The sequence below is a fragment of the Paramacrobiotus metropolitanus genome, unplaced genomic scaffold (assembly GCF_019649055.1).
Source record: "Paramacrobiotus metropolitanus isolate TYO unplaced genomic scaffold, Prichtersi_v1.0 Parri_scaffold0000135, whole genome shotgun sequence".
Taxonomy (NCBI): Eukaryota; Metazoa; Tardigrada; class Eutardigrada; order Parachela; family Macrobiotidae; genus Paramacrobiotus; species Paramacrobiotus metropolitanus.
Window position 1 is genome coordinate 199,936 of NW_026570355.1, and position 21,766 is coordinate 221,701.

A 21,766-nucleotide genomic window follows, 5' to 3' on the forward strand; every position below is an offset into this window, starting at 1 on the left:
GGATCAGTGTATAAGTTTCGCTGTACACATGAAGGTTCCTCACACTTAAATAAGAACTAATCTGAAAATGCGCATTTACAATTATAATTCAAAAATTTGATTAAGCAGTCGGCGATGATATTATTTGTTGAGATCCGAAATAAAAAACTTTGATTTTACCTTGTTGCATCACTAACAAAGACGCGGCACAGCTACAATTTCCAATGGATTTCATGCGAGAGTGGAATTGTAATTGCTGTACTGAGCACGAGACGTTAAGTGCACAGAATGAACCGAATTAGGTGAATAACTCAGATCCCAACCCTCCAGCAGGATTGGATCAGAGCACAGACACGCGTCCAACAACTGAGGAATTACTCATCTTCGTTTGGAGTCGATGTGCGAATCTGCGATCAGTGTGAATCATGTCGTCCAGCCACCTGCGGTCTGCGCTGTCTGTCACTGTCTGCACTGGACAGTGCCGAGCCGAAGCCAACGGCTACCTGGCTTCCGGTTAATTTATTAATTTTCTCGTGGTCAAAATTATTATGGCGTTAATCAGTTAATATGGTAAAAAACAACAAGCATTGCAAATACAATGATTAAATATATTTATTTGCTGCACGAATAATGTACGAGTAATAGGAAAAATTACCGTTTACAGTTCTTTTTCGGGAACGAAAACTGATTTTCGAAATTCGAAAAATTCAATTTAAAAAAGCATGCTAAAAATCCATCAACAATTTTGATAAAAAAACCTAACGTTATGTGCGGAAAAAATCCGAAAAATGTCAGTTAAAATATTCTGCCAGATAAAAAAGCTTAATAATATACACGTAAAGAAAATCAAAATAAACTACTAATTAATTAAACAATTTACCGCACTGCAGTTAGCAAACATATTTATGGCTTAAATAATTGAGAAAGTTACAAAAAATATAAAAAAAAGAAAACCTAAAATCCGAAATAACTAACTAATGAATTTACCGCATTGCAGTTAGGAAAAATATCCGTGTCTTAAATTGGTTAAGAAAAGTACAAAAAAAAAACACAAAACCAATGAAAACTTAAAATCCAAAAATAAACTACGAGTAATTAACTAGCTTACCCGACTTACCGCACTGCAGCTACAAATAGAAAAAATATTCATGGTTGAAATAATTCAGAAACGTATAAAAAACTATACAATAAATATCAAAAGATTAAAAACTGAAATGAGCAAAATATATTTTAAATAGTAAAATTAATGGGAGCACCTGCGCCATGCAGATTGAATCGCGGCGCCCTTATTTGCGTCTGACGCCGGCAATTATCGAAGGATGCCAAGAAAACCCTCAAAAACGTGCACCGCCAAACAAAACACTTGAAAAAATAATCGCCGGGATAATGCAATTTTTCACAGCACAACACCACCACACACTTCACCCATTTTTCACCATACTCATGCAATTTTCCGGATAAAATCGCAACCTCAACCGCTCCACAGAAAATCGTCGTATTTTAATCCGAAATAATTTTGTTCCGCCAACGCCCCATTTTTTTAAAAAAAAACAGCATAATCAATTTTCCACGCCATCGCATCCACATAAAATTACACAAAACATCAGCCACAAAAAAAAGCAGAAAAAAAACATTCTCCAGGGAGGACAAAAACCACTCCCGTTCTACTAATAATAATTTGTAATTAATTAATACGGTAAAAAAAGCATTAATCAAAAATAACCCACTAAAAACCAACGAAATCCTTCTTGAAAAAACACCAAAAAAAATTAGCTAAGCGTACAACGCGGGAAGGGAAAACGAGAAAAACGATAAAGGAGAGAAGTAGCGAGAGAGAGACGAAGAGGAAAAACAAAACAACCCGGATCACCGGTCAACAAACAAACAAACAACGCGCATCTCTTGTTTTCGGTGTTGTTCAGGTGCTCGGCGCGCTACCGGCGTCGGGCAGCGGGATTTCTTCGGTGTTGGGCGCTTCGTTGGCGGAGGACTCCGGGGCGATCTCCACGGTGACCGTCTCGGTGACAATCGGCGATTTTTCCGTGGCGTCCACGGCGCTGGGCGTGGCCGCTTCCGTTAAGGGGATTTCTTTCGTTTCCGCGTCGCTGGAGATGCCTGTAAAAATTCCAATATTATTAACAAATTCTTAAATAAATCCACCACAAAAACCGCGGATAAAAGGTGCGAAAGTTGCCTCAAGGAACGGACGGCATTTACTGAATTTTGGCGATAAATAATGACTCGCAAATAAACGGCAAATTTACTCACAATTCCAATTTAAAATCGTCGCAAGAAAAATTCACCCAAGTGGCCAAGTCTTAATTTTATTAATTTATAATAACTTGCACTGACAAGAAAACTCCAATAGCATTTTAATTTTAAACTGATTTAGTTTTAAAATAATTTTTATAATTTTGAAACCTCCGAATCGTTTAAAAATTTGTAGATTACGTAAGTAGTATTTTACTGCTGTAATTTAAAAATTAAAATTCAGAAATATACTCCACCAATTAAAAACTGAATTATTACAGTACTCTTCACAAAGGTTGGAAAATTATTATTTAACACCTCTTTTAAATCTACTATGCAATTTTAGAACAGAATTATCGTTTCGAAGAAAAAGTATTTAAAAATTCGCAAATCTCACATTCCCTTCAGCATGAAAATTATTCTGGGAATTTCTGAAAATAGAAGACCTTCGATTTTATTAAGACTGTTTTTAAAACTTTAAGATTTTCTATTGAGAGTAAGATTTTAGTAAGCTTATTTTTAATTTAAAAAATTTCAAAATAAATTTCCAAGGCGAAGAAAACCCCACCCGTCAACGTAAGATATACAGCATGAATATAATTTAATACAAGAAAATTATTAAAACAAATGCCATAATCCTCACCGTTATTCTCCACAACGGAATCCTTGCTTTCATCAACGACCTCCTTGACCACCGTCCCAGTCCCAGGTTTCCCGCCGTCCTCATCACAGATGCGCAGCCGCGGCCGCTGCTCATCCTCCTCCTCCTCATCCGAGTTGGGATAGCTGACGATGGGCGCCGCGGCGGCGGCGGCCACCTTCTCGGCCCCGCCGCCTGCGTCGCCCTCGTCGGTGGTGGTGTTAGACAGTGTGGGGGGTGGTGGGGGTGTGTGTGCGGTGGTCTCAACAGCCACTACGGTGACCAGCGTCTCCTGCGCCACCACGGGCGCCGCTGCGATGGGCGCCTCAACACGGCCGCCCGCCCCGGCGGTCACCTGTTCACTCACAATGCTCCCCGCGTTGGTGGTCGTCGTCGTCGTCGTGGTGGTCAGTGTGGACGCCGCGATGGGTGTCGGTGTGGGCAGGGTTTCGGATTTCTCCGCGATGATCATACTCTGAGATCTATACAGAATAATTTCCGATTTTATGAAATAAATTCACCGGAAAATTAACAAGAAAAATGGCCATAGTTCATGGCGTCGTAAATTCAATTTAAATTAACATCATAGATAATTTTAAATCCTGTAATTTATTCCGGGATGATCATACTCTGAGATCTACAGAAAAAACTCCAATATTTATAAAATCACGTCACCGTAAAAATCTGAATTCAGAATAATAAAAAACTCAGACATAAATTTTATTAACAGCTTTTACATTAACTTCAGTTGTATCAAAATTAAAATTCCCGGACCGTATTATAACAGGGTATTAAACGTGCGAGTTGTTAGTTTGTACTAACTACTGAAAAAAACGTAGTACAGTGACCGCAGCATGCGGAATCGACGAGGCAAAGGTCGTAACCACACATCTGGCTTTCATTAAGCACTTAAATTTAAATGTAGAAATGAACAGAATTTTTTAATAAATAAACAGAGTAAATATCTGAAAGAAGATCAAACAAATTCTCAGCATGCTAAAAAAAAATACAAGATAAAGAGAATCAACAATTTACGCACGTTCCATAAAAATTAATTTCAAAATGTCAGTGCCAGAAAAAGCCACAATTTAAGGCCGGTAAAATTCCACAGAATGACTAACAAAATTTTATCAACCAAGAAACCAGAAACAATTAATTAGAAAAAGAATCGAGCGCAAAATACTGCAAATAAACTGTTTAAATGCTGAATAAAAATAGAATTGTCCAGGGAAAAAATGAGAAAATTGGGGACAAATCCTGTACCTGCTCTCAACAACGGTCTCCACCGCCGGCGCCTTCTCCTTGCCCTCCTCCTTGTCCTTCTCCTTCCCGCCGGTGGCCACCGGCATCATGGAGGTGGCAATGGCGCTGAGCATGGTCAGGGGACAGGGCTCGCCCGCCTGCGGGGCGCTGCTGGTGGTGGTCGGCGGGGACACCTTCCCGCCCTTCCCACTGACCGCCTCCTTCTCCTTGGGACTGGGCGACTTCTTCTTGCCCATCTTGGGACTCTGGCGGGCGGCCGGCGGCACCTCCGGAACAGCCTTCCGGGACGCCGCGGGCTCGGTGGCGTGCTTGCTGGTGGGCGGGGCGGCATCCTGGAGGTTGCCGGGAAGACTGGCCGGGGAACTGCGCGCCACGGGTGACTGCCCGGCGGCTGGGTGGTAAGGCAGCGGGAAGCCGCCGGCGGTGGGCAGGGGCGGTGAGGGAATGGAGAAGTTGTGCAGGGCCTGCATGGCGCCCGTGATCACCCCTGCAAACACACACGACGTGACGACCGCCGTCCACTACGCCATCCCGTTGATTTATGAAGGATCATTATGCAATTAATTCAAATTACCATTCAACTGAATGCAAATGAATGGAACATAAATAACAAGCTATAAACATAAGTACGAGTATAACATAAATTAAATCATACGCTGTTTAAAACCAATGGGCTCGATTACTTAATTCAATAATACTGCTTCAATCTGACAAACGCTTAGGGAATTACTCGTGTAAACGAAACTACTGCAAGTTTGCAAATTGATAATCTGTTGGCAGTACGTTGAACGGTTGAAGTATGATGTATACGGTGTACAACAGCAAACCGTAGTACAGTGACTCCCGAAAATATTCAAAAATATATGCGGCGTTTCAGACAGATCACTAAATTAAAATCCTGCTTAAGTGCATACTCGTACATTTTTATAAAAATAAATATTGTAATAATTTAAAAGTTATCAACCCATTCTAATTCCAGATAGTGTAGCAAATTAAATTGGACATAAATAAAAAAAAGTTGTAAAACACTTGTCAAAAACCGTTTTAACGGTAAAATAAATCGATTGGTGTATACTGTGTACCCAAAATACTGCATATTAAAATAAATAAATGAGAAAAAATTAATGAAAGCAAAATTAAAAATGTTCAAATATAGAAAAACATAAAATCCAATCACAATAAATCAGAAAACTACGAAATCGAGTACATAAACGGAAAAATATCGTACAACCAAAAATCAGCTGCGTGCACGTACCGGTCAAGGGATTGCTGTTGGGCCGCAGATCCGGCGACGTGGCCGTGGAGCGCACAGCGCGATTATTCGCGGCGGCGGCGGCCATGCGGTACTGTTCCTCGGCGCTGCGCATCTGCGCCGGCATCATCCCGGCGTAGATCATACTGGGATCCCATTGGCCGGCCTGCCCGGGCAGATGCAGCGGATACCCGCCCGGACCGCCCATCACCACGCCGCCGCCGGCGCCCCACGCACCCGGCGCCCCAGGGGCGAACGGCGTCCCGGCTGGGTAGAAGAAGGGGGCGAAGCCCGGCGGGAACTGCTGCTGGCCGGGATGCGGGGGCTGTTGTTGCTGCTGGCTGCCGGCCGGGTAGGGGGCGCTGGTCCCCGAAGAGCGGGGGTAGCCGGGGGCGGTGGGCGTGCCGCTCTGCGCCGGTTGCGGATTGCTGACGGGGGAGTTGCGCGGGACGTACGGGGAGGGGGTGGTGGCGCGGAAGGGCGAGGTGGTCCCGCCTACGGGCATTTATTCAATGGTCAAACCAAATTTCTTGCGAAATAAAATACGCATTTGAATTAAAATACCTAAATTCATCAAAACTAGAGTTTTCAATATAACAAATTATTTATAGACCAATTTTCAGCGAAGAAATGACAGAATTAAATTAAGATCTGGCAAAAAGGCAGTTACTAATATGATAAAACCTTAACAAGGAAAAAATCACATCAATTACCGCATCGTCAAGAAATCACAACGTTTTCTAGAAAAATATCCCGATTAAACTGAAATACCATGATTCCTCAAGCTTCAAAGCAATCTCATTTCAAAATCAAAAAAGTCGTTGTTTATTTCAGTGATGGAGAAGTTAATTGTCTGCACATAATAAATATTTTTTTAGAAAGACAGTTGAAGCGGAGAATCACGGGGCGCAATAAAAACCTGACGAAGAACAACTGACCAAACGATTTTGGAGAAAACGGAGAAAAAATTACCTGATTTGTTACATCGTCTAAAAGCAGATGCTGTCAAAAATTAGCATAAAAATTCAATATTTTGTTCAAAACGTGATTTAAAAAGCAAAAATTAATTTTCCAAATATGATAAATATTAAATCCTATGATAGAAACAACGAAATTAGTGATAGACATCAAGTATCAACATCAAGTATAATTTAAAACATCAAGTATAATTTAAAAAAATCCAGAACCGTCACAAAATCGTCGGAATCTCCCTCCCAATCCTTACCTGATTGCTGATGCGCGCCGCCTCCGCGGTTGGAATGCGCCTGGGCCACCGGCGGCTGCGGGTGGCTGGCGGTGGACTGCTGCGGCTGATAATTATACGGCGCCTGGTAAGACGCGGCGCTGGGAGTAGGGTAGCGGTGGGGATGCCCGCCGGGGGATGGCTGATAATAATCCACAGGTGGGGGCGCTGCGTTGGGGGGCGGGGCGGCGTTGGAAGGGTACGGAGGCGCGGCTGCCGCGTGGACTGTCGCCGGCGGCGGTTGCGCCGGGTGGAAGTTGTTGTTGCGGTGCAGATAGTCGGCGGGGGCGTCGCGGTCACCGCCGCCGACGCGTTCCCGCGCGAAATCCGCCGTGGAAGTCTACAGCCACGCAGTCCATCAGCATAGCCATTTTATTAAAAAAAATTATGCGTTAAGTTTTTCCATTGTCACACGACCGGCTTACCCATCTTTGTGAAACGTCCAATGACTTAAAATATTGTAAAAAATTTCATTTTTTGAAAGTAATAACGAAACAGTCTAAATTATTATAACTTTTCATTTAATTTTGGTGAATTGATGACACTGTAAAATATTTTGTAAGAATGTAATTAGAGAACGTAGAAATAAAACTAATGAAAAAATAAAAATATTACGGAAACCGAAATAAAACACCAGTTCAACAACTATATAATTTGAAAAGCACAAAAACACTTTATCTGAAGATCACTGAAAGAATTGTAAAAACGTAACCGAGTGGTCGTTACGTGAAAAAATCAGCAACCATTAATCGCCGTCATGAAATGAAATTCGAAAACAACTTTCTTAACATCATACATGGCACCAATGTGTTTACTTCCACATGAATCGAAGACGCTGCCACTACACTACAATGTTTCTGCAAAATTTACTACCACTCTGAGCGCAACACGTTACAAACATCTATTATTATTCATTAATTATGATATCATTGGATTATTATAATCGTTAGAAATCCCATTAAGAAAATATTACTTCCATTCATTAATTAATGAGTGAAAAACAATGAAAACTAACAAGGAAATAACTAGCACGTTTAACGAAATTAATGTGTTAATTAAATCGCTCACTAATTAATAAGAAATAATTACATAATAAAGCTAAAAAATAAGAATTCAGAGAATATCAGGAATAAGTAAATCAATAAGAAACAACTTAACTAGTAAAATACAATGAGTTACCAGGAAACTGGTCGGTACCTGTGGCTGCGGTTGCGCGGCGACTCTGGCCATCTTCTTCGGGACCACCGGGTCGCCACTTCCCGCTGCGGACGCCGTCAGTGTCGGTTTCGTCGTCAAATGCGGCCACGTCGGAATCCCGACGCTAACCGGCGTAGCCGCATTACTCTTCCCCGGCTTCTCCTCCGTCTCCTTCTCCTTCAATTTAAACCGTTCTTAGCCGCTTTTTCCAATGATTAAACTCACAATTAAACAAAAATTTAACTGTTCATCTCAAATTGTTCAAATCCTTACAAAGTCCCGTGTGATTTTTTAAGATGATTTGCTATGAAGCTGGAAATGTGCGATAATCACAATTTCCGAACATATTTTCCGACTTTCTTTCTGTTATAAACCAAGGAAATATGAAAAGTATTGTCCAAGCACTGGTATAATATCGTTATTTTCACCAGTGGGATTTCTCCACCGAATAATATTAAAAAAGAATTTTTGTTACTGATATAAATAGTAATTAACAAAATTCCCCACCCTCACCTTCTCCTTGCCCTCCCGCACTGCCTCCGCCTTCTCCGCGGCCTCCTTCTTCCCGCGCCCCTTCTTCTTGGCCGGGGCCACCACCACCGGCGGCGGCGGTACTACCTCCGGCGGCTTCTCCACCTTGGGTTCCTCTTTTTTCGGACTGGGGGCCTTCTTTTTCACTTCCGGGGGCGGCGGAGGGGGCGCCGCCACCGGCGCCGGGGGAGGCGGGGTGGGAAGACGCGCGGGCGGCACGTCCATCTCCTCGTCGTCTGTGTCGTCGTCCTCGGCGTAGCTGACGTAGTGCTTCTTGGCGCGCGCCGTCATTTGGCGCCCGAAGGCGGTGGATTTCACGGTGTCCTTCGTTTTGCTGTCTTTGGCGCGGGTGGCGCGGCTGCCGGTGGTTTTGGTTAACGAGTCCTCGGATAGATCCCCACCGTCCTCGCTCTCTTCGTCCTCTTCCAACGAGGATTTGATTTCTTCGTCTGAGTCGACGCGGGACACGCGGCCCATGCGTTTTTTCGGCGGGAGACGCGGTTGCGCCGCTTCCGCTTTCGGCTGCAATAATAATAATTTTTAATTTCCATTCACGGGTTTTTGAAAAAATTTTCCACCCGAGATAAACCAATACAATTTTTTTAGAATATAAAAAAATTATATTTCAAAACAATTTTAAACGCTATACCCGGACAATCGAAGACGTTGACTTGCAAAAATATATTTTCAAAATCAAAGTACGAATGATAATGAAGTTTACAGCGAACATACCAGCAATTAATTCTGTCACCGCTTAATCCACTGCTCTACGACTTTACCAGATATCACGCACAAGTCGAAATCAACCGCAAGAAAATTTGTGCAACAAAAATGGTCTGCTTCTCGTAATACTGCCCTGTCCGGGATCCGCTTCTAATAAACATTCTTATTTTTATTAAATAAATCAACTGCTTAAAAACTTTAAAAGGAAGATACACGTAGAAGAGGAAATCTGTAAAATCAGACGATATAACAAACACTAGAAAAATATATTACTCCCAGTTTCACTTCAACGTTAAATTTTTTTTCGTTAATCAATAATTAAAACCGATAAATAAGAAATAAAAGATATAATAACCCGCATTTCAAATAATATCACCATTCAAATCCGCATTCAAAATAACCGCAATTTTATGCAAAAACTAGAAAACTTCCGTAAAATACCACAACAATTTAAGTCAACACTGAATTTGCAAAAAATCTGCATTTAAAATCGAGAAATGCATCTCAACGACCACGCCTACCTTGGGCGGACTGGGCGAGCGCTGCTTCCGCTTGCCGGGCGTGATCTTGGCCAGTTTCTGCTTGGAGAACTTGCTCAATCCCCAGCTCTCCTCCTCCTGATCCGATGAGCCCTCCGAGCTGATATCGTTGCGCGGCAACGCCAACGGTTCCTCATCGTCGTCGTCCTCATCTTCGGACACCATCTTCTTGGTCTCTTTCGGCGAAATGGAGGCCTTCTTCGCCGGGGATTTGGCTTTGGGCGCCGGTTTGGCGGGCGGCGTCTTGGTCGCGGAAGCGGCGGCTTTGGAGCCCGGTGGGCGGCCGCGCGGCCGTTTCGCCGCGGAAGACGATTCCTTCGCGGAATGCGAGCGCTTCTTGGATGCCGGCGGGGTCACCGAGGGTTTTCGCTGATTTTTCGCCGGGACTTTCTTGGGTTTTTCCACCGAAAGCGGAGTTTCTGCAGCGGCAATGAATAATTCAATTAAATATTAATAAAACTGTACTATAGTTTCCAAATCCCAATCTTCAAGCTAAATCGACAATTTGAAAAATCAGATTTTTTGCCGGCGCTTTCTTAGATTTTTCCACCGAAACTGGCGTTTCTGCAGCGGTAATTAGTGTCAAATTTATTATTAATAAAACTGAAAAATAATTTCCAAATCAAAATCTTCAAAATTACATTAAAACCCCAATTTGGAAAATTAAATTATGGATTTAGTCGTAAATTTATTTTAAGCAATTTAATAATGCCGTTTCTGCAAAAGCGGATAAACTTGGTTTTGCACGATTAAAGTGTAAACGAATTTCGTTCCGTTTCATAAAATTTTACCCTGCGGTTGCTTTTGATATCAGCTGAGGTTTAGAAAAGTCGTAGAACAGTGGATTAAAAACCGCATCAAAACAGTGGATCAAATACAAAAGAACGGCCGTGAAAATCAATATGCTACTGCTTCTTAAAAAATTAACTAACTAAATCTTTATAATTTTTATGGAGATTTTATTCAGTTTTCATGCTTTTTCCTCAGAATATTCTAAGTCGGAGTTTATTTATCTTTTACATCCTAGTCAGAATCTGAATAAACGATTCCCGGATTTGCAGGTACACTGTAATTTGAATCACGTAAAACGAAATCAAATTAAACTGATCAACTGCATATTTATTTCTAAATTCCAATAATTAACAAACAAGCAAAAATAAACCGGCAAATTATTTTCCGAAACAAACTCATTAATATTAGTCTTCAGTTTTTAAATTAAATTACATTAGTTAATTTACCATTATTCACATTGTCAGAGTTACAAATCCCCTTGCAATATTTATTTCCTTGATGTGAAAAATTTGTGTTTTTGTGCAAACGATACTTAGTAAATTTAGGAAAACTAAATTTCCCTAAGCTCCGCCAATAATCGCCAATGTCGAAAAAAAACCAACAGAAAATTCGGCAGACAAACTTCGTTGAAATTCACAACGAACACACCCTGCGTCGGACCGTACCTGATTTATCCGTCTCGTCGCTCTCCATCATGCTCTTCATGGAGGCTTTCCGGCCGCGTTTGGCGGGCGCCGGTTTGACCGGCGGCGGAGGCGGTTTGCGCGCACTGACCACCGGCTCGGCGGCGCGCCGACTGGGTCGACGCCCCGCCCCTTCGGCCGCCGGCGTCGGGGAGGACGAAGTGGTGCTGGTGTTGGCCCGGCCCAGATCCTTGATGATCTGGATCTCCTCCAGACGCGGATCCACTTTGCGATCCTAAAATGCCGCATTATTTCAGCACGCTTTAATACCCATGCGTTTCTTACAACGATTTTTACATGGAAAAGTTCTAACTAGGAGACACTGAAAATCCACAACAGGATTTTGTAAAAGTATTCTTGCGAACTTATTAAATACACGCATTATTTCAGTTAGAGTTGATATATAAATTTATTGGACAACAGGCATCAGTATAACAAAAAGAGATTCGCGAAGTGCTACATAAAATGATTCAAATTTAAACGTTATACTTGATTGATGCAACCAGAAGTACAGCCAAAACATAGAAACTCAATGCCCGTACACTACAATCGCACTTCTTCATACTTCGCCTCATAAGCCTTGGTGTTTTAGAAAATATTTTAGAGCAAAGCAAAAAACCCTGATAAAATTGCTTAAACAAAATATTTCGACATAAAATAATTTAAAAAAATTAAAAAAGTAAATAATATATTAATCAATGATACACCAACACAACGCGTCTGTACATGATGAGAAAAACAAAACTGAATAAAAATGTGCATTATTATACCGGCTTGAAGCTTCCATAATCCACGCATGAAAATGATTTAATCTTCACAAGGATCACTTTAAAAAAATTTAAAAGCAAAACAAAAACTGAAAAAAGCCTAAGTAAAACTATTTTCAATCAAAATGAAAACGTTTACATATTCTTATTTATTAATACACACTCACAGAGCGTCTACAAATAAGCAGAAAAAACCGAATCAATTAAAAATATGCAATATTGTACAGGCTTCCAAATCCACTGAAGAAAACTGCGACATTTACCGTCCTTCAATTATAAAACTGAATTTTATCTGCAAAAACCTAAGGAAGAAGAAAACGTCGATGGGACGTGTGCTGACCTGTGTGACGTTGTAGTCCATGACGACGACGGTGCCGTCCTTGTTGTTGAAGGCCTTGAGGCAGCCGGCGTACCAGCGCTGCTTGGCGCCGTCCTTCCAGTACACGTTGACGCTCTGGCCGATCAGCTGGCGGTCGCGTTCCACGCACAACCGCGACTGGTTGCGCCGCGTGTCGAACCAGGCGTTGATGGCCGTCTGCTCCGGCGCCGGCACCGACCAGCTCTCGCCCTTCACACTCAGCGACGTCTACACATACCGCCAAATAAGTACCGCAAAAATTACGGAAAATATTTCGTACATGATTACATGTGCAGCTGTGCTTATATTTTGATGTATCACTGGTAATTATTACAAGCATACCCTGACGCGAATTTTTGCCGAATTAATTCGAAATCCAACCAACAATCGAGCTCACGGCTTTCCGTTCAGATCGAAATATATGTATTTATTTCTTTTTATTGAATTGACAAGTTCTTCAAAAAAAAAGCAAACACATAACTAACCCAATACTACCCAAATAAAAGGCGAAATTCATCCTTTTCCCATTGCATTTTCAGAAACTCTGCCTTTTTATTGCGGAATTTTTCCACTGTGTCTATCATCCAAAATTTCTTCAGTATTTATTGCTTTTCAATAATACACAATAAGAATTCAAAAAGGACGGAGAAAAACGTTTTCATTTGTTCATCAACGTCAGAATGTCAACTTGCAAAGTAATGTTGATAGCGACCATAATTACAACAACCTATTGCGACCTGTTTAGGACCACTGCTCTACGACTTCACTACATCATAACAGAAATCCCAATCCAGCGAAACTTTAAACATTGAAAATTTAAATCGACACATCCTTTCAATAAAAATTTTTTTACACGAGTTTTTTTCCCTCGTAAAAAATTAACAACGTTTTTTTTTGTTAGAACCGGCGAAATAAACAGCTGATAGCCATTTTCAAATAGTAAATATTTAACGTACAATACAGAATTAAATTTCCACGTTCAGATAAAATAACAGATGGGGAATTACAGTACCTGGTGCTGCTGCACGGGAATGGCGCCATTTTGGTCCTTGTCGACGAAGGCCAGAGAGTGGTCAGCCAGGAGCATCACCGGCATGCGTCCGCTCTCCACAATCTTCGATTTGTCCACCAACGCTTTAAATGTCTACAAACAATCCACATATTTAAATATCAATACTCTCTAATTAAATTACCATATCGGTAGTTAATTCAAAAACAACCTTCTATTCTTAACTGGTTTCCAAAATTGAAAAAATTATATTCATGTAAAAATGGAACCGAAATATTCCACCAAAAACCAACAAATCAATTCCTATCGAATAAATGCAAAAACATTTGCAAAAGACCTACAAAGTGAAAAACCGAAAAACATAAATTAAAATTACGTACAAAACATAGCCTAAAAAATTCACCAATTGAGAAAAAAGGTTAGGCTGTCGAATTCTTAATCCATCCAGCAGCCAGCTCAACTTTAAAAGCGACCATATTAACTGGCTTAACATAACGTGTTTAGTCCACTACTCTACGACTTCACTACACTCCCGCAGATCAAATCGACCGGGTCAAAAATATGCTGTTAATTTAACTGCTTCTCAAACTTAAACGTATTCAGTTAAAAATGGAACCGAAATAATTATACCAAAAACAAAACCTTAAATTATTCGTTATCGAACTAACGCAAGAAATTTTCTTAATAATCAAAAATGCAAATGAACCAGAAATTGCATATAAAAATAATATTAAACAACACTTACCAGCACCGGCCGGAAGGCGAACTTGCTGGCATGGTTGGCCTTTTTGGAAGACAGCTTCTCGGCGTCGTACCACATGAGTTTATCCTCCACGAGGAAGCACGAATAGTTGCCGCCGCCCACATCTTCGTGCCTGTCGAGGGGAAACAGAGATACGATATTATACGAAACAGCACAGCGTGTTAACTGGGCCACTCAACACGCTGGCACGGAGGCCAATTGATTCACCTGTCGTCTTCCGGTGTCTCGTGTAAATACACCCATTCGTGCTTGTTATTCGCCGGATCCTTAGAATCCCACTCCACGCAGAACTGCAATAATACACATCCATATTGCAGCGGTAGTCGGCTTTTTGTAGCAGTACGAAAACACCCACACACTTCCGGTAATCCGATTTTTTTCGAATTATTTCCGGCGAAATCCAGAAATTTAACACGATACACGGATACAGATAATAATACACATCGTAAAATACAGTAATTATTACCAAAACTATAATAACATTATTACAGGCTTCCTGCTACGGCAATCAGCCAGTTAAATATTAGCGGAATGTCAAGAATTTTCATGAGAGTTAATTTTTTCAACTTTAATGTCACCGCATTTCCTGATTATATTTTTTACTGACTGTCGCTGCTTAAATATATCTAACCAAAAGCCAATTGAGAATCAAATAATAATGAAATAATTCCCATATTAAATCATAACAGTTCGAAAAACTTTCAAGTAATTCTGTAAATTATTAAAACTGGCGAATAATTTTGTAAGTTAATAATCAACGGGAAACCGCAGAGTTGGCAATGCAAAAACCCAGCCAAAGTATGGACAACGTTATCAAAGTGATAAGAAACCTTTCACATAATTTTGCCAGTTTAATTTTTAAAATGCATATTTACCCATATTTCGCTAGCATATTTTAATAAAATTTTGCAAAGAATATTTCCAGGTTTTTTTTTCAATAATATTGTAGTTAATTCCCTGTTAAATTAGGCAGAAAATACGAAAGTCGCCGGTTAACCGGCTGCACTGAATGCCGTGTGCCCTTGATTTAGTTATCAAAGTGCTCGATCGTAAAAAGGACGAAGCTCCGATCGAAAATATAAAAGCACGATTATCGATTATCAGCGCGCAGTGTTGTCTGTGTTGTTCTAACGCACTTTCCAGTGCGTCCAACGTCTGGAGCCCGAATAATTTCATGACCGATAAACCCGGGCTCTTATCAAAACAGCCCCAACCATCCGACCGCGCATTTCCTTCTTAAACTGCCGCATCAGCGTCAATAAACCAATAATAATTACTAAAAATACCACAGTCACGTTATACACACTTACAGAGTAGTGCCCAATCTGTCAAAATTCCTCACTGCATTTTTTTGAGGTTTATTACCTTTCACACATTAAACAGCCCAAAAATGCGCTAAAAAATCGGAGAAAAAAAGCCGCATTCAATTTCTTATGGAAAAAATTAGGCCAAAATCTGGTAGATGCAAAAACTAGATAATCAAACTGTAAAACCCAAAGAAAAAAATAGGAATAAACTTTCCGAAATTTATCGATGTAGCTGTGATGTTAATAAACTGCAACAATTCAAGATATAAATAAAAAAAATATTCCGTAATAAATTAGCTCTCGCTAAACAGCCATAAATGCGATAAAAATGGAGAAAAAAGCGCAATTAAATTTATTAAAAGGAAAAAATCAGACAAGATTCGATATAAAAACAAATTAAATCTGCAAAGCTTTCTCATATAAAGAACGGAAAAAAATCGGCATGAAGTGGAAAGAATTTACCGATGTAACTGCCATCCTAATAAACTGTAATTATTCACGATATAAATCAAAAACTTATTCAGCAATTGAAGCGGCGAAACGCACAATCAAGGTGCAAATCAAGTACCGGCACGACCAGATTCACCGCGTATTATTATTCCGTCAAGAGACTACAGAAGCGATTGAAGCCTACAGCACATTCTTTTCACCATTGGTGAGCGCAGGCATTGGGCCATAATTCACACTTGACAACCGGAAATGCAGTGAAGCTACATCATTATTATTTCAACGTTTACATTAAAAGATTATCTGCTTTCTCTCACATTACACAGATCTTCCAGAATTATTTCAGGAATTAATCCCAGAGTTATTTTTCTTATTAGTTCAATAATTATCCCACGATAACCGTATATTCCAAAATTATTTCTCGTACAAAAATCGGAGCTTCAGAATTTCATGCGAATTAAATCCAATAAATTCCATTAAATTCAATTTAAAAACAGTTTCTAATTTTTAATTCAAATCAGAATACGAATTTCGTTTCCACTATTATTGGCTTATGTTGGTAATTATTATTCTAAATTCAGATTAATTTTATTTTCAATCAAAAATTTCGTCCTGAATTTAATTTCAAATCATTACTGGCAAGTTTCAATTGAAAATCTATTTTAAATCTTCAAACGGTGAAATTCAATTTAATATTAATTTTAATTCCAAATTTTCGGTTAACATCTAAAATCTAAATCTAAAAACCACTCTCAAGCAAAAAAAACACAGGGCGAAATTAGCTAAATTCTCAACCAACCAATATTATTTAATGGAAATAAATACCGGAAAAATCTGCAATTTAAGTCAGAATAAAACCAGAATATTCCGTATAATTATCCAACAACGCGGAATAATTAGCGTACCTGTTGCTCAATATCCGCCAGCGGCTGTTCCGCCGCGGCACGGATAATGCCCGTCTTCCAGGGGATCTTCTCCAGCTGATCGGTCTCCTTAGCGCCCACGCAGCAGATAAACCGTCGTCCCACCGCGACTTCCGCTTGACTGCCCATCTTCACGCTGAACAACAGGCCGCTCTCCAATCAATCACCACCACGCACAACAATCAATCATCCCACAAACAAATCCAATACCTGCAGCCAACAATCCCCCGATTAATCTCCCCATCGACCGACGAATATAGTGCTATTAGTTCCTCAAGTAATATCAACAACAAGTCAAACAAAAATGGCAGAATAAATTATCAACAACGGAGACCGATTCACCCTAATAATAAAGCAACAATTTTCTACCATGCCGCGGAAAATCAAATCGCCGTGAAAATATTACGCACTCAATTTCCCAAACCACGAAAAATATTTGCTAATTAAAATGAGACTAAATAACTACATAAATAGACAAAACGAAATTATATCAGAAAAATAATCGCTATTCAGTTCAAATTAAAACAGGCAAGTTGCAGAAAATATGATTTATCACCTTAATTTATGCGGCATCATTTTCCCATGTTTGTGCAAATAAAAAATGGCGGCATTAATAAAACTGACAAGAGCCGGATTTCAAAATCTAGAAAAAACATTCGCAAATAAATTCCAATTAGAAAAAGGGCCAATTTGCCCAAAATACGCATTTACCGGGGTAAAACCAATTTTATCAGGCTGGATTTTCCAATATTTATGCAGTAAAATGGACGAAATATAAAATAATACGCACCTGATTTTAAGGAGAAGAAAAATTAATCCATAATTAAACCAAAATCAGAAAACAGGCAAATTTGCTCAAAACTGATTCAGCAGTCATATTAATTCCATGCGGCCTAATTTTCTCCTGTTTATGCAGATAAAATGGCCGCAGTAATTAGCAATGTAGACGCACGTAGAATAATTTACAATCGACTGCCACAAATTTTATTGAACTGCTGCTAAACTGCCAACCTAGGACTTGCCAACACGTGATAGTGCTCTCTGTGCAGAGAATATTCTGCCGCGTGAGAGCCACAGAGAGACAGCGCGAGAGCGTCTAGATCCGCATCGCACAAAATCTGCCTGGTATTGCATTGCATGTTTCACAATCAAATCGACAAACAACTGCTAGCACACTTCCACTCTTGTCCTCATTTTCCGAGTTTTCTCTAGCGCAGTGCAATAGCAGCAGCGCACAATCGCACATTACAATGCGGATCCACTAGTCAAAATTAATCAATAATTTTCCACGTTTTTCCCGATTTTTCCACTACAGGAAACGATGTAGTTCATTTTAAAATACCAATTGCGATCTCATAAACCGAAGCATTTTTTGGGAAAGGGAAAATGCAAAAATTACTCCCTACTTTTCAGCGTGATTTACAAATATAATAGAATCAAAATAAATTATACGAATTTAATCCCTTGAAATTTTTGAGCAGGTAATAGGAAAAGATTGATTATAGAAGCATTTTGAAATAAAAAATTATTAAATTCAGATTTTTATACAAATTGCTCACAAATGCAATCGGTCGATTATTAGTAAACCTTATCATTTAATTTCGACAATTTACGCAGAATAAATTTGCAGAATTAACAAAATTTAGCTATTTTTTCGCCATTTTATTCCGGTAACATTTCGCACAATAAAACGACTAAATGCAGAGATTATTAAAATTAAAATAAAACATATTACAATTTATTATCATTTATTATTAAAATTAAAACACTGCACCAAATTTACGGACTCAAATCAACGAAAAGGACAAAACATAAAACCATAAAAATATTACCATTTTGCGCATATAATATGCCTTGGAAATTCAGCTGTAAATAGTTTTGAAAATTCCTTTTTTAACGATGATTTATGTACGTAAACACACTACCCACTGGAAAGTAGAAATTTGAAAATTGCGACGAAACTAAATGTTTATTTTCCCCAGAGAAATTATCACGGTTTGGTGAAGATTCCCTAATTACCCGGCCGTTGAGGATTTTTCGGCACCGCCAGCAACGAAGCAGAATGATAACCGCGGAAAACCGCTGAGAACAGCAAGTAGCGCAGAGCCAGTGCACTTAGACGAACAGCCGATAAACATTGACAATTACCAACGGAAACCGAGTCAAAGAGCGTTTCAACGGCTCGCCAACACATATCCAAGGACAAACACTAAACAGCCATATTTCTAACTGAGCGTTTCAGTGTGTTACGTGGTCGGTGGTGCCAACAAAATTCACCACGCCTTTCTGCGCTGTTTTCCTCACACAGGTCTTCGATGTAGTGCTAGAAAGCACGCTTTGGAAAGCGCGCAGTCAAAACACATTTTTTTACCATCATTTCCCAAAGCAAAATTCTCATCAACCATAAAACGGATAAATTCCAGAATTTAATGCATCAGTTCTGATAACTTGTAATAAAAATCTGTTCAAATAATTCATAACTAATTAATTTAATTTTTGTTGAATATCAGATTTCCGAAAACAATGGAATCACGGCCGAAATCAACATTGAACCGAAATTATTTTAAATTTAATTCCCATCAAAACAGTAAAACACAATTTTACAGCGGCTATTTCCAAACGCAAAATTAATATTCATCAACGATAATTTGATTATTTCCCGGTTTGAATTGCATTATTTCTGACAAATTCGGCTTTATAAAACTGGCTAAATAATCATGATGTTTCACAGTTAGGTAGATTTTAAAAAAAATCAGATTTTCAAAGACAATGCAGTTATGACCACAAAGAAAAAACGAGCCAAAATCAATTTTAATTTATTTTAATCAAAGAATACTTTACCACAATTTCCCAAGGCAAAATAATCCTTCATTTTACTGAAATATTTCTGCAAACTTGTGTCTAAAAAATCTGGTTAAACAATTATGACTGGCGTTCCTTAATTTTTATAAAAATTCAAAAATTTTCGAAAATAGTGCAATAACGGCTAAAATCAACACCGAGCCGAAATTCCTTTTACTTAATTTAATCTTCACTGCAACACCAGGCAGCGAAAATTCTCGTCCGCCCAGTGAATGAAAATGAAAAGGACAAAAGTAGTGTATATGGACAAGTAAAAGAGTCGGGGAATAAAAACCCGTTCCATTCGGAATGAACATGCTGGTGCGTAAATTGGCGATCTGAATGGGGGAGCAGTGTGCAGCCTGTATTGCATTTGCTGATTTGCCCCATCCGACAGGTTTTTTATAGTTTCTCGCCCACCGCAGCCACTCTCACACAACTAGCCGCTATCGATCCGAATCATCCCGTACACGATATACACACTTATTGGCTTATAACCCACACATTTCACAACGCTCACAATAACATAAACATAACACGCGGCGAATGGCGGGCGAAAAATAAATTCTCCAATAAACTGGTGCGGCAAAAATTTCCCGCTTCTCATTAGCGCATTTTACGCTACGCGATGCGCTAAAAATACTTGGTCTAATTACGAAACAGCCCAATTTAAAACTCTTCAATAAAAATATCGACAGGAAGCAGAGCTAACAAAAATCTAAGAAAATTTACAGCAAATAAATCCAGATCATCTTCGTCAAACTGCGCAAAATATTCGCTTAATAAAATTAATGAAATGGGAGCCGAAAAGAAAATCGACCGACAGAGTTATCGGGGGATGTTTTAATCATCCTAATCTCAAATTACAAAATAAACGCTATCTTAAATTCTTTTTTGTAGCTGCTAGCAAACATGATAAATCTGAAAATGAATAATGAATTAAATTCCTTAATAACTTTTATTTGCAAAAATTAGCAAATAAAACCACCATAAACTTACTTTATCGCTACTGAGAAATGTGAATAATTTTACCGCAATTATAAATTTAAATTGATGTAAAATTCGCAAAGAGGTAATAGTTAAAGCTTAATACGTCAAATAAAATACTGTCCGAGTAGAGAATGCACTGTGCGTGACTTCAAGCATCGCTACAAAACGGCGATTCTCAGATTTCCATCGAAATCAGCCATAAATCATGATAAATGCTGCATCCGCACAACAAATGCAAACATTTGATTTTATTTCTGTTTGTACAGAAGAAAATTTATTATTTAACTGGTCTACATGCTCACAGCATCATTTAAGCGACACTGCGACAGATTTCATACGAACAGTAGAGAAACACAATTCAACATAAATTAACGGATTAATATGATGAAAATTAAAAATACGCAGAAATTAACGTAAAATGAGTTTAAAAAAATAAAATAAAGCTAATTTTTCCCGCAACCAAACTTCAGCTGTAAAAGCAGCACTCACCAAACTTTCGTTGTTTTTTGCTGATTAAATAATCCAGAAAATCACGACAGAATTTCGTCGAAAAAATAAACGGGAATCGGAGACGAGACGCCAGCAGAAAATGATCATGCAACGCTCGGCCAAATCGCGATAAATGAATAAACCAGATACATGCACACCGAAGGCGCCCGCCAAACGGAAAAACGAGCCAGACAAGACAGGCGGACAGGAATTTCAGGGGGGATTTTTCGCTCAAGCTATTTGCTGACAATTGTCTTTTCTGGGTCAAGTTGCTAAGTGGAAGGCATAGAGAGAGGCAGCAGGCAGAGAGACAGCGAGAACGATTTTAGCATTTTATCAGCGAAAACTGCGCGCGTTAGAACATGATGCCCCGTCCCCCCACGGTGGCGCCTCAATCAGACAAAACACTCCCGGATCAACAACAACAAATCAACAAACTTCTCCATGGAAAAATAAAATTCCCGAAAAACAACAAGCGGATCAATCGATGGAAAACGTTGTTGGATGGTCGGAAAACCCGTTTTCCAAAACTGTACCGTGTACCACGTCGCGTTTGCCTGCCACTGCAAAACACGATGCAACTGCCTGCGCGCTGCTTCGGCTGAAATGGAACCAAGGCGGGGCGGGGCCTGCATGATACGCGGCTGATCCGGCCAATCAAGCCGAACAATGGATGCGCAGGCGGTACAAATGGCTCGTACGCCTGGCTGCAAGTGCAGCCAATGCGGCAATTCCTTGCAGTGGATCGGCCAATCGGATCGCGGAAAATACAGCGTCGGC

At 39.7% G+C, this 21,766-nt stretch overlaps 1 protein-coding gene across 1 annotated transcript; it reads right to left on the reverse strand.

Annotated features, from left to right (window-relative positions):
* Positions 1-1,458: 1,458 nt before the first annotated feature.
* LOC129599018 (nascent polypeptide-associated complex subunit alpha, muscle-specific form-like) lies at positions 1,459-21,558 on the reverse strand. The gene is made up of 15 exons (XM_055497137.1): positions 20,987-21,558; positions 16,649-16,876; positions 14,197-14,279; positions 13,972-14,101; positions 13,230-13,361; positions 12,200-12,445; positions 11,075-11,327; positions 9,600-10,036; positions 8,338-8,877; positions 7,825-8,001; positions 6,610-6,967; positions 5,388-5,879; positions 4,133-4,619; positions 2,873-3,351; positions 1,459-2,094 (listed from the first exon to the last, which is right to left on the reverse strand). Exons 2-15 carry the CDS (start codon positions 16,793-16,795, stop codon positions 1,898-1,900), a joined length of 4,158 nt encoding a protein of 1,385 aa, XP_055353112.1. The 5' UTR covers positions 16,796-16,876; positions 20,987-21,558; the 3' UTR covers positions 1,459-1,897.
* Between the last annotated feature and the right edge of the window lie 208 nt (positions 21,559-21,766).